This window comes from Bos indicus, chromosome 3 (assembly GCF_029378745.1).
Source record: "Bos indicus isolate NIAB-ARS_2022 breed Sahiwal x Tharparkar chromosome 3, NIAB-ARS_B.indTharparkar_mat_pri_1.0, whole genome shotgun sequence".
Lineage (NCBI taxonomy): Eukaryota > Metazoa > Chordata > Mammalia > Artiodactyla > Bovidae > Bos > Bos indicus.
In genome coordinates this window covers 95,137,206-95,151,012 of record NC_091762.1, presented here as the reverse complement: position 1 = coordinate 95,151,012, position 13,807 = coordinate 95,137,206, and the positions used below count along the sequence as shown (strand labels likewise).

Below are 13,807 nucleotides of genomic sequence, written 5' to 3'. Positions count from 1 at the left end.
ATGTTGACTAGATTGCCACTAACAACAGCAACAACAACAACGAGCAGAGAGGGTTTCTATCTTAAGCCAGCAAAAGCACCTAAGGTAAAGACACAGGCAGCAGTAAGCCACCAGGCCTTACCAGCTGGGCCTCCTCAGCACACTTCTTTCTGACTTCCTGCAGTTGCTCCTCCAGCTGGGCTTTCTGCTCATCCAGCCCATCAAGGAGTTCCTGTACTTGCTGTTTCTGGGCCTGTAGTTTTTGCAGATTAGTATTCTCCCTTTGCACTTCATCTTGAAGATCCTGAAATACAGGAATATTAACATTATTTACTAGAGGCAGGAGAAGGTTAATAATTTTTAAAAGTCTATCATAAGGGAAGGTAAAGTCTCATCTTATTACGTATACTGTGTTGGTGGATTGGAGGACTCATAGCTTTAAATACAATCTTTACTTGAGGACATCTTTCCTAGATTCCAGATTTAGACATTCAATTTGCTTACTCAGATCCATCCTTGGATGTCTGATGGACTTCTCTAACATAATAAGAACAGAACTCCTGGCATTTCCTCCCCCCGCCACTCCACAACATCTGCTTTATCCTCCATCTGCCCCCTCTCAGTTTCTCTGGCCAAAAAATACAGCATCTCCTCCGACTCTTCTCTTTCTCTCACATCTCATCTCCAATCTGTCAGCAAATCTTGCTGTTCCTTCCCTCAAAATGTATTTTAAAAAGCGGCCATGTTTTTCTTCAACCTCAGTCCAAGTCGTTTTTCTCTCTCTCCTGGATTGCTGCCTTCTAACTGGTTTCCCTTCATTCACCCATGCTACCTTTCAGTTTATTTACAGCATAGCAGTCACTGTTAAAAAACTACATCAGACAATGGCACTCCTCTACTCAAAACTCTGCACTGACTCCCCATCTCCCTTACCATAAAAACCCGTCCTTCCAATGGCCCCAGGTGGTCCCATCTCCCAGCTTCATTTCCACTGCTCTCTCCTTTGCTCACTCTTAATTTCAGCTACACTGGCCTTTCTGATGCTTCTCAAACATGTCAGATATGCTTCCTTCTCAGATCTTTCACTGATTATCCCCTCTTCCTAGAAAGCTCTTCCCCAAATTATTCACATGCCTTAATCCCTCATCTCCCTGAAGTCTCTGCTCAACTGTTAGTTGCTCATTTGTGCCCGACTCTCTGTGACCCCATGGACTGTAACCCATGAAGCTCCTCTGTCCATAGAATTCTCCAGGCAAGAATACTGGAGTAGGTAGCCATTCCCTTCTCCAGGGGATCTTCCTGACTCAGGGGCTAAACTTGATCTCCTGCATCGCAGGCAGATTATTGACCATCAGAGCCACCAGAGAAACACAGTGCAAAAAACAATGTACTACAGTTACCTTTAAATAATAAACTCCTCATAGGCAGCCAATGCTTCATCTTTCTTAGAGGTTCCACAATCTAATACAATGTCTTGCACATTCCAGGCAATTAATCAGGCAATGATTTGTAACTATCACAAGGATTCTACTATCTGGGAGAAACTACTGGGGAATGAGCCTGAAGCTGACAGAAACAACTTCTTTCAACATACTACAGAAAGCTTCACTCTATATTTAAACTATAGCAAAATATTAAAACTAGCCTCTAACTGACCTACAGCAAATGCATTTTGTTAAATTAAAATAGTATCTAACTTTCTATACTGATTCAACATTTGTATAGACTGTAGACCAAGAATGATTTGACATTTTAAATTTCCATTATATGGAAATAATCTTTACTACTTTAGCATGTCACTGTGGCATATATCTTTCTTGTGTGGTTTTTTTTTTTTTTACATTATCTTATATACTATTACTCTTTAGGAAGACATAACAACAGCTTCACTTTAATCCAGTTCCTTGAAAAACTACAGTGGCTTGAAAAATTCTTGTAATTACAAAATATTTTGAAAGCACGCCATCTGCAGATCTAAAGTGATTTTTATATTTGAGAATATAATCCACTGTCAATACTGTTATAAAATTATTATACGGTTTATACATAACAATATGCTGACCCAAAAGGCATTTTTAAAGAAATGCTTAACAGGAATAAGGAAAAAATGTTTCTTATTCCCATTTTCAAAAATTCTACTCTAATTTCCTACCCTCTCCCCAATCCCCCCCCAAAAAACCTTAGACTTCACATCTCTAATAATATCTAGTCTTTATAAATATACGTAATTTTGATGTCTCTACTTTCATTCTAAATCCAATTAAGAAAAGTGAAATTTGCTTTAAAAGGGTCACATAATATAAGAAAATGACTAAGATATATGCTAATTTTTAAAAGTTGAATACAAAGGCAAATACAGTATGATTGCAAATAAATATAGAGCCATGCATATATAAATGTTAACCATGACTCTCCCTGAAATGTGAAATTGTAGAGTTTCTTTCTTTTTATACCTTTCTTTATTTTGCAAGATTAATATGGACTCATATTACTTTTATAATCAGAAAATGTCAAGTCTGCAGTTTTTAAGTATCACATATCATATGGTTTCATACCAATATAAAAATATTCTGATGCAACTGAATTTTTAATGTAAGAATTACCAATAGTAAGATCAATGCTGGTTTCTTTTAATAAAATCAACCCAGATTTCAAAACTTGTATTTTTTAGTGAGTCACTTTAAACACATCCCTAGAGGATAGGTTTATGTAAGAGGAAAGGGAATAAACAAATCAATATAACATTTACTCTTGCCCTTTCTCTTCCAAAGAGCAAACATATTCCCTCAAATTTCCCAACCTCACTTTTATGCTACAGTAAAAATCTACATAGTAACACAAAAGTATGGGCCTTGAGGGAAAGGTTATTGAAAAAATACCTCACATTGGTGACATATTTTAAGCTGGATAGAGGTCCATATTTAAATTAATGCCTCTCCATGTCTATTTTAAATATGAAAAAAGATCTTCTCTAAAAAAATTTCAACACTAATCCATACACACAAAGGTCTTCTTTTTCAGTAAGCAAACTTAAAATTATTAAACTGTACAAAAGCAAAATGAACAGATTGCAAACATAAACACTAGGAAGAAGAAGAATCAAATTTCACTACAAAATTACTTGGTAAGGCTGCCACCACTGTAATGTAATTTTCACAACAATTTCAATATCCATATCTACTTGGTTATTTTATTTTGGCACAGAATGGTTTATCCTGAGACTAAGTGAAGTCAACGGATGAACATCTCTCTCCCTGCCCACCCTTGACTAGGACAGTGGCAGATTCTCTTAGCAAACACCATCTGCCACTAAACTAGGATAATTTTCTCTTAATCTGAAGGTAGCCCTTTGGGGAAATCCTCTCCTGAATTAGGGTACAACCTCAGTTACTATCAAATGCCAACTCATCAAGGAAGTGACTAAAGACACGTGCAGATGCCTTCCTAGTTATGCTCTATTTTCCATGATCATGCTCTACTTGCTCACCTGTGCCATCAACAGCAAAAGAAAAGAGGGTAGCAGCAATTAGGAAATGGCAAGGATAAAGTGAACAAGACTACTGTAATGCACTGTCATGCTTTGCTTTAGAAAAATACCAAAACAAGCCACATCAAAGGTTCTTTATCCAGGAGTGAAAGGATCCTTGATCTGCAATCTTGGCTTTATTTAAAACTAAATTTCAAGGAAAATATCCTATTTTCTAGAAATCACACAAGATAAAGAAAATGATAAACTTGTCCCCATCCCTCCATATCCTTTGAAGTGCTATGGAGGGTAGTAGAAATAAAATTTAAACAAATATATAAAAGCTCTCAGCTATACTCAAGAATAAGATAATTCATTTTAGCAACCCAAATCGGCTGTACAACCAAAGAAGTAAATCTATAAAACATGAATACATTTAGATCTATTTCATATAAATACAGAGTAAAAAATACACAAAAATGATAACTAATTTATAAATAAAACACTTACTTAAAAAAAAAAAAAACTCAAAGCATACATACAGTATATCTATACTTGAAAAGTTATTATAGTGAATAAAGGAATTTTAAGTATTTTGGTAATCTTACCGAAAATGCTATTTAATTGATTAAAAAACTCTACAGACTAATCCAGAACTAAAAATAATCAAGTACATTCATTATGTTGGCCTAATTCTCAAAATAGAAGTTACAGGAATATTCTTAACATAAAAAAGTAACAACTATAAAGCAAGATGTTTTCTAAGTCAAAGACCAGAAAGGGAACCTATTAAACTAGGGAAGATGTTAGAAAACCTCACTAACAGCCTGCCTTTATTTCTCAATCATATGCTTCTCAGCATGTTCTAAGAGCACTATCACCAGGAAAAGAATGTTGAGCTCATGTATCTAATTTTATTTTCACCCAAAATAAATCATCTTTCTTCATCTAGGGGGAAAAAAATGGGCAATTACTATAAGCTACTAAATCTTTGTTGATGAAGTTTAAATAACTGTGAGCTTCTCTCTCATGAAGGTAGTATGAACAATATAGAAAAGGCTGACTCTTCATGATATCAACTGTGCTCCCAATCCTTTCTGCCTGTGGTTTCTGGATGTCTCTTGTCCCATTTTTAATTTCATGCACAAAATGGAAGTTTATTCATTTCTACTGTCAATAGCTTCTTTAAATTTACCTCCATCTAAGAATATATTACCATCTACAGTATAAGATATGATCCAAGGTACAATTTTTAAGCTTAGGGAGCTCACAATATAGGCTGTAAGATACTGGAATCTATATACATATACATTAAATGAGTATAATAAGATAACATACTGGTATGCCATATAAGTGTACACACATTCCTCTGGAAGTCCCAACGTAAGAAAGACAAGCAAACTGAAGGGAAAAAGAAGGGAAAATTTAGAGAAGTGATGAGTTTCAGTTGGATTTTAAGACATGGGTGGAATTCACATAAACAGGAAGATAAGGAATTCTAGATTGCAGCAACAAAAGTTATAAAAGAGGGAACAACAAAGATCAAGTGTATACCACACAGTTCAGATGCAAGCAATCAAAAAATAAGTAGTACAAGAGGATGGCCTATAATCTTTTTTTCTACTTCCAATATACCCATGAGGATGACATTCTCCCACCACTAACAGTGGCAGTGGGCGGCAGTAAAGATTTTCACATATGAGAGTCATAATTACTAAAACTGGTTCGGGTAGAAAGCAAGGAGGAAGATGGAGTAAGCACTTAGATCTGACTTAAAAATTTCAGATGTTAGGTAACAGGGGTGGCAGTAGTGAAAAAGAAAAACAGACAGGAAAATTCAAAACTTGAAGTCAATTTTTTTCAGCAAGGTGAGACTCATTTTAGATATACTGGATTTGAAATGATAAACCTCAAAATGCCTAACTGGAGACGTGAGACTTGCACTCTAAAGAGCTGAGGGCTTGACAGATATCTGGGAAGCATCAGTATATGGTATGTGGATGACAGAGGGTAAGGAAAAGGGAGGAAAGAGGGGGTCAGAGTGTGTCCATCAGTCCTGGGCAAAGGCAACAGAAGCAAAAGGTCAAAGGAGGGCTACGAATATTCAGGAGAATGCAACCCAAGAAATCAGTAACCAATGCAGGAAGGACCCATGGATTTGGCCTTAAGATCTTGGTCCTGGGGAGATAAATTAAGCACAAAGGTATGGGTGAACAGGAAATTAAGCAAGATTACTGAAAAGCTAGGACGGGGGGAAAGGGTCACACAAAGCAACAAAAATAGAGAAAAATAGGCTGGCAGTTAAAGTGACAGCAACAGGGGGGAAAAAATTGATTAGTCCTATATGCAGATAGGGCTTCCCAGGTGGTAAATGTAGGAGACACCTGCCAATGTAGGAGACACAAGAGACGTAAATTAGACCCCTGGGTCAGGAAGATCCCCTGGAGGACAGAATGGCAAACATCCAGTACTCTTGCCTAGAATCCAGTACTCTTGCCTAGAATCCCACAGACAGAGGAGCCTGGCAGGCTACAATTCACAGGGTCGCAAAGAGTTGGACACACTGAAGCAACTTGGTGCATGCACGTACATGCACACAAACACACACACACATATGCAGAGTCTGATATGAAAATAAAAGTCAGAGAAGGGCATGATGATGAAGGGAGAGTAACAAAGAGATGGCAGTAAGATATAGAATAATACTACCAATTAGAACACCTACTGAACTCTAAGTGAAGTCGCTCAGTCGTGTCCAACTCTTAGCGACCCCATGGACTGTAGCCTACCAGGCTCTGAGGAGCCTCTCAGCCCATGGAATTTTCCAGGCAAGAGTACTGGAGTGGGTTGCCATTTCCTTCTCCAGGGGATCTTCCCAACCCAGGGATCAAACCCGGGTTTCCTGCACTGCAGGCAGACGCTTTACCGTCTGAGCCACCAGGGAAGTGACTGAACTCTAACCCTGTGCCAATTACTTTGAGGCACTTTACCAATAATATGTCATTTTATTCTAACAGCAAACTCTGCTATTTCATGTTACAGAAGTGAAAACTAATGTGCAGAGTGGTTACATTTCTTCCTTAGGATCTCAAACTTCAGAAGAGCCAGAATTAGGAACTGAATTCAAGGTTCTCTGATACCAAGTCATTCCTATAAACTTCTATGCAAAATTGAAGAAAGTATACATGAGGGTGAATTCCTAAATATTTGTTGACTACCTTGAAGGACAGTTTTTTGTTTTTGTTTTTGTTTTAGATTCTGTGTTATTACTGTCCAAATATATGAAGTTCTGATGAAATAAAATCATACGGTACAGATAAAAACAGGCTATGAGAGCTGAGTCGTTTTAGGGCAAAATGGCAGATCACTCAACAGCTTTTTTTTTTTTTTTTTTAAGGAATTCGAAATGTTTAAAAATAGAGAAGGTGGTTTCTGAAAAAGAAAGAAAAAGAGAAGCGGAAAAAGAAAGAAAAAAGAAAAAAAGAAGAACGGGAGGGAGGGAGAAGAAAAGAAAGAAACCATTGAGGAAAGGTTAGCTTACAAGAAAATCTGACTTAGAAAGAAGGGACAAACGCATAAAAAATGCATAGACTTTGTGTTGGTTAATGCAATGGTAAACAACAGAATATACGGCCTCATAATAATTCTGTAATGGTGTACATATAATGCCTCTAGCGCTTTTGGAAAATACGCAGACACTAATTAAAGGTCATTCTAGATAAAAATACATATTTCTTTAAAGGGGTGGGGGTGGCGGGAGGGGGAGTGTGATCTCAGAGCACATCCCTGCAGATGTACAAAGATGAAACTATGTTTTTTTAATAATTCCAGTAAATGTGGCAGCAAAAATTTGTTGCAAGGATGTTGGCTGGTTTTCACAAAGTTTTTTTTTTCTTTTTAAGAAATGGAGCTATAAGGTTATATTTGAATAAAATTTTTAATAAAATTGTGCATATGCAGTTTAAGGTAGGAAAGAATGTGGGTCTACCTTCTTCCTGTAACAACAAGAAACTCAAACCATAAACATTTGAGATAGAACAGCCTTTTACAGTTTCCCCCATTTTGGATCTAATTTCTCCACAGAACTTGACAAACTAGCAGTGTACCTCGTATGAGTTAACAGTGATCATCTCATGACATAAAATATGAAGTTAATTGTTGGTTTGTTCTTCAAGAAAAAAATCGTGAACTGTGAGTTCTCAAGATGGTAATAGAACACAAACAGGAAATAAACGTACAAAATTAATTATGTAGCAGACCTTCTAATTTACCTGAATTAGAAAGACTATATAAATGCTAAAATAAAAAAGAACTAGTCTTTTGGCACTTTGATCAAATTTAAAGAGGCTTTGAAAGTCTGGTTTCTCTACTTGAGATATGAGCTCATATTATCACAATCTGTAACTTTATAAATATAAAGAAAAGCAAGAATATGCAGAAAAGCCATATTTGATTAAGGCAGAAAGATATTTATTGATGAGTCAAAATTCTCTTACTTCTCCCTTGATGCCCTCATTTTGGCATTTTTCATTAGCACCTACATTAGAAAGTGGGGTAAGAAGGAAGCAGGGAAGCTATAGTAAAAAGCCTTTTGGCAGAGAAATTAGAAAATAAATACTAAAAGTTCAAGTTAGTTACAGATCTTAATTATTCATGTTATTCCTAGTCTATTCATGTTATGCCTCATTACCAATGGCTAATTCAGAGTAAACTCAATAGGTAATACAATATACTTATTAACACTTTCAGTTAAGTGGTCTTGCTTCAGAAAATCGAAAATAATCACTAAAATGAAAGTTTTAATTACTTGTAGATGTCAATTATCCATGTCATTCTTAGTCTAGTATCTCATTACCATGAACAATACAAAAATACCTGTACTGACATGGAATGAGTAATGTGTCTACTAATGCAAAGCTTTAATCCTATGGTTTTTTCCAATGAACCTGCATGTTCAACCATTACATAGTGGCCTATACTCACTATGCTCTACATGCTCTAAAATACCTTTTATTTACAGCACCTTATGCAAAAAAAAATTTCAACTATTTAGACTTCCTCAGCCAAGCACATTTTGGATTCAGCAAACTTGAAGCTTTAACATGTACCTTACCATCAACACTAAGTAAAAGAAGGACTAGCATATAACAAAGAAATGTTGACTGACAACAAAACTTCTATAAATATAAGAAATCAAATATTTAAGGATAGCTGATTTAGCTTGAAAAGAACAGTGTAAATTTTAGTGTTCTCCCAAAGCAGCTATTTAAAATTCACAATCTCAAAAGATGAGGCAGTGAAAAACCACAGATAGATGTACACACACACACACAAATAGTGTCTACTGCAAAAACCTTGGTACTGTGAAACATCTGGCTAAATTTGGAAGTTGTCCAATATTATATCAGTGACTACATCTACCTCTTCAGATTGAGAAAACTTTTGTAGATCATTTTATCTTCCATTCTTAAAATATTTTCATCAGTAACTGCTTAAAGTCTATGACTCTTGCATTTCTTAAGCTCAAAAATTGCACAAAAATAAAGTAATTGACGATATCATTTCCTATTTCACTATCACAAAGAGAAATATATTAGTGACAATCTGTTAACTCTGTTTCACCTTTAGGAAAATTCCAGTATATATAATAAGTACAGTAATAGAATCAACTTCTAACAAGAAGTCTCTCGATCTGGCTTCTTCTTCAACCCCTCAATAAATCATTCTCCCCACCCTAGCACAGTCCACCTGTCACAGCATCTCTGGTGAATGTGCTACATCAAAACAAAATAATGGATCTAACAGTTTTAGAGCTTTTCCCCATTTAAAACTATCAAGACAAGGAAATCCAATACATGACTGCTGAGGTTAAGAAATGTCCATGCATGAGCTCTTACTGGCAACTGCTACCAGTGCTTCTACATCCAACATCCTGTGTGTGCTGGTACAGCATTTAAGAAATGATGTCCCAATAACATGGTTATTGCTTATGGCTCTAAATGCAACACTGCCCATTTTTCTATATTTTAACGTTTGAAATACCTCTTTTGTGTCATTCCCAATCAGAAATGGAGGTTTTTTTTGTCTTTTCTATTTGTAAAATAGAAGCTACTTTGTAAAATGAAGCTACTTAACACAGCACTTAGTGAAATGAATTAAATCTCTTTATGCCAAAGTTTAAGATATCCTGGCTACTAAGCAACTTATAAAATGCTATTTTGAATTGTTCCCTATCATTTCCCACCCTATTAGTACTGAGACAGTCCTTTAAAATATTAGGTCTCCTAGCTAACAAAATCTTACACCCATGAAAAACCAATTTGCGTTTTCATGATGATGATGATGATGATGATGATGATGATGCTCTCATTCATTCAGTTTTACTGGTGCAATAATATTTATATCACAAGTCATTCAAACTTACCTTTAAGGCTATAATATGCAGATAAATATTATCTTAAAAATACTTTTAAAATGAGAAATTTATGCTGAAAAATACTGCTTTATCATTGTAGTGTAATCTTTGCAGGCCAGAGTGAGAAGAAAAATAATAGTTTTATAAAAGATAAAGATTTATATCACATAAATAACAGGGATTCTCTTTACCTACTCACCAATACCACAACCATCACATTGTAAATGCCCCTCTACATTTAAAATGAATCCTACTAAATCAGAAATGGAATACTGAATTTGACAGTTCACATACCTGAACCTCGCTTGTTCTCTGTTTAACAGCATCTTCTTTCTCCTTAAGGTCCTGTTCCACATTATTCTTTTCCCTGGAAGACCAGCAAACAATGCAAGAATATTTGAGAACATCAGCTACAGCCGGTATGGTTATCCATCCTCCTAATCCTGAATCGCTTTTTAAATACATGGTGAAACATTCAATTTTTAAATGAAGGGCAGCTTTTTCTACCCTCTTTTAATTATTTATGGAATAGAAATCAATATAAGCTCTATTAGTAAAAAAAAAAAATCGCTTTCTCACTAAAATGTGGTGAAAAGAGAATAGATTAAAAAAGGAAGAGGAGAAAAATAATCAATGAAACACTCAGGTTCCACTGATCTCACTGTTGCTATGGAAATGCTGTCCAATGAAAATTACTGGTGAAAAACAAGGAGGGGTTGCATCAGCTCTGTGAGCTTAACCCTTAAATACCATTGTTAAATAAAATGAAAATGGCTAAGAGAAACAGTCAACAATATTAAGGAAAAGGACATTACTGAAATGCTAATTTCCTCTTAAATCCCTTGTGTGCACCAATTTTAGAATGAAACAACAAAGAAAATAGAAAAGACTGCCAATACACAGGTCATCTGATCTATTCAATACTACATCTGTTCAAAAGCTATTTTAGGACCACCTTTCAATACCAATTGATCAAATATATAAGATAATGTGCCCTGAGTGAAAAAAAGAATCACATTAGCATTTATCTCTTTCTACTCTTCAGGTCATACATGTTAGGATCCACATTTACACTGAAATATCACTTTCTAAATTCTTACATGCTTCCATCAAAACTGGATTCCTAATAAGGGACTCTTAAGCAATCTTAGATTTGGAATTACAGAACAGAGATTTTTTTTTTGAAGTAAAAAATTTAAATACCTGGTTGTACTGAAATCTCTCCCCTCCCCACTGCTCCCTTCACTTTCTTTTTCCACAAAATGAGATGAAAAAGCCACAGAATTCTGCAAGAATACACTTTTGGGGTGAGGGGAAGGTAATGAGGGCCAACAAGAAGAAGGGAGGATGCCATTCAAGAAGTCCTTCAGATTAGTACTGCAGAGTTTTTTCTTAGAGCTTCATGACTGTATTTCAGTTTCATCTTAAGACATAACCCAAACAGAAGTTCAGGCGCCATTAAGCTGAGGCATAAAATAAAGTGAAAAAATTCTATCACAGGAGATACTTAAGGGACAACTACATGCCACTTTTAAATTTCTCACCAATGTAGATAAAACTCAACTGTTTTGGATACATAGGTGCAATGCTCTTAAGATTTGTAGGAGGAGAAAAAAGTACAATAATAAAGCTATTTGTGTAATGTTGCTTTTAAATACTAAAGATGACCAAGGAGCTCACTGATGTCAGATGGGTCAAAATATGAGTCAAGATGTAGTGGAGGTTTTAAACATTCTCTTACATACGAATCACTGTGGCAGCCCATTACTTCCATACCTCAAACTACTTATTAAGCAAAGGTCATCCCTCACTTCCAATCCTTAAAAAATTAGGTAAAATAGAAAAAAAAAAAAAAAAAAAAACACCACAGGCAGAAAAATCTAAATATACTCCACAAATTCTGCAAGTTCAATCATAGAAATTTTTTCTTTCCACCGTATATGAGCAGTGTTTCCAATCCTGCTACAGCATGTCAAAAATCAGTCACATGAAACACCAGCCTCCTCCCTTCATCCCAGATCCTCAGAAGCATTCCACACAAGGTCAGTATCAACTCAGTTCCTTGTTTCTGACACTAGATAATAACAAAAACAGAACATGCAACATAGTACCACAGACCAAACGTGCACACACTAATGTGCATGTTTGTATTCAATCTTTTCTTGCTCTGTTGTTAATTGCTGATACTGACCATGTCTGCTCAGATCAAGTGTGCATGAAGGAAAACAGGGTGCAAGAAGGCAGTGAACTGCTTTAACACAGCTAATACACAAGAATGGGAGAGCAAAAGAAGGAAGCTCACTCAGTGAAAAAGGAAAACAGATTACAAAGCACTCTCAGCTCTAACCAGCAAACAAAGTTGATGTTTGGGTAAAATGGAGGAAGAATATAAAGTACAAACTCATGATTTCGGGTGTGGGAGGGGTGGGGAGTGGTGGTGATATCAAACACGGTGAAGACCATTCCCAACTAAATAAAAATATAGGAATCTTTAGGGATTAATTTCTCTTTAATCTGAGATCAATTAAATTTAACTTTCAGTCCATATTTATCTAGTCAAATTCTGGTCTCATAATAACTCCTTTTATTATCAAAATCAAGTCATATAATTACTGAACAGAAAACTTTAAAAATAATAAAATGACCAGTTACAGTACTTTCTATACCAAACCTATGACTGATTCATGTTGATGTTTGGTAGAAACCAACACAATATTATAAAGTAATTATCCTTCAATTAAAACTAAAATTTTTTAAAAATTAATGAATGAAAATCTGTCCTAAAACCAGACTGAAAATCGAATAATTTTCTCATTAATTTAGATGATAATTTCATAGATACCAAATTGTTATTCTGTGGTATTCCATAAGCTTTTAACCTCTATAACTATCTTTCTCATTTCAGGCAACTAAAAATATGTAAACACACTTTATGCTGATATGCTGAGTCACTTCAGTCATGGCCAACTCTGTGCAACGCCATAGACGGCAGCCCACCAGGCTCCCCCGTCCCTGGGATTCTCCAGGCAAGAACATTGGAGTGGGTTGCCATTTCCTTCTCCAATGCATGAAAGTGAAAAGTGAAAGTGAAGTAGCTCAGTCGTGTCCAACCCTCAGCGACCCCATGGACTGCAGCCTACCAGGCTCCTCTGTCCATGGGATTTTCCAAGCAAGAGTACTGGAGTGGGTTGCCATTGCCTTCCCCAAAACACACTTTAGGTACACTAACAATGCCAGGCCATATTCCTTACATTCTCTTCACTTTCAAACAACAGGTATATTTTTCTAAAGGTGATGAATACATAGCCAATACAAGAACTTCCAAGCATTCTGTTTAACACTAGTAATCTAAAATTTTAATTATTTTCAAGACTCTGTGCCACAATAAAGAGATGTTGAGATGCAGTTTCCTAAGGAGTACATCAATACATGTGGATAAGACATACATATCTCAAAGACAGGTGTGTGAGCATTTTGTCGCTTATCTTAGACGTCAGGAAAAGCTACTGCCTTCATCTTAGCAATTTCTGGAAAAGGGAAACAATCCTAAATACTCTCCATTTTAGACTATCTCTCTGGCCCTATTTACTCCCAAGATTATAGCACATCTTGAAGAATCCACAAATATCAAAACTGTAAAGAAAGGCCAGAAAAAGAGCTTCCTAGTGTTTCCAAGATTGACTGTTTTGATTCCATGGAACCTGGAATCTGAACCAGCAAGAAAAGCAAAATACAAGCTAAGCTTTCAGAACCTGAAGTTTATAACTGCCTAAACTTATGATCAAGTAGTCAAACATCCCTCCAAGGACTAGAGGCTTGGATTCTAATCTGGTTCTGCCATGAAATGGTTTTTCTGCCTCTGATTAGGTCATACAACTATTCAGAGCTTCAGTATTATTTTTCACTCTGCAGATGCTGATATATCTCTACCATCTTAAGATTTACAC

The 13,807-nt window shown here is 35.8% G+C and overlaps 1 protein-coding gene across 9 annotated transcripts in view; it reads right to left on the bottom strand.

Annotated features, from left to right (window-relative positions):
- The window catches only part of EPS15 (epidermal growth factor receptor pathway substrate 15), a 139,758-nt gene that overhangs the window by 47,503 nt on the left and 78,448 nt on the right, over positions 1-13,807 (bottom strand). For all 9 annotated transcript variants that reach the window (XM_070786545.1, XM_070786548.1, XM_070786550.1 and 6 more), the window contains 2 exons: positions 10,155-10,227; positions 122-283 (listed from right to left, as the gene is read on the bottom strand). In XM_070786545.1, coding sequence (XP_070642646.1) covers positions 122-283; positions 10,155-10,227 — 235 coding nt within the window. The remainder of the gene's footprint in view (positions 1-121; positions 284-10,154; positions 10,228-13,807) is intronic.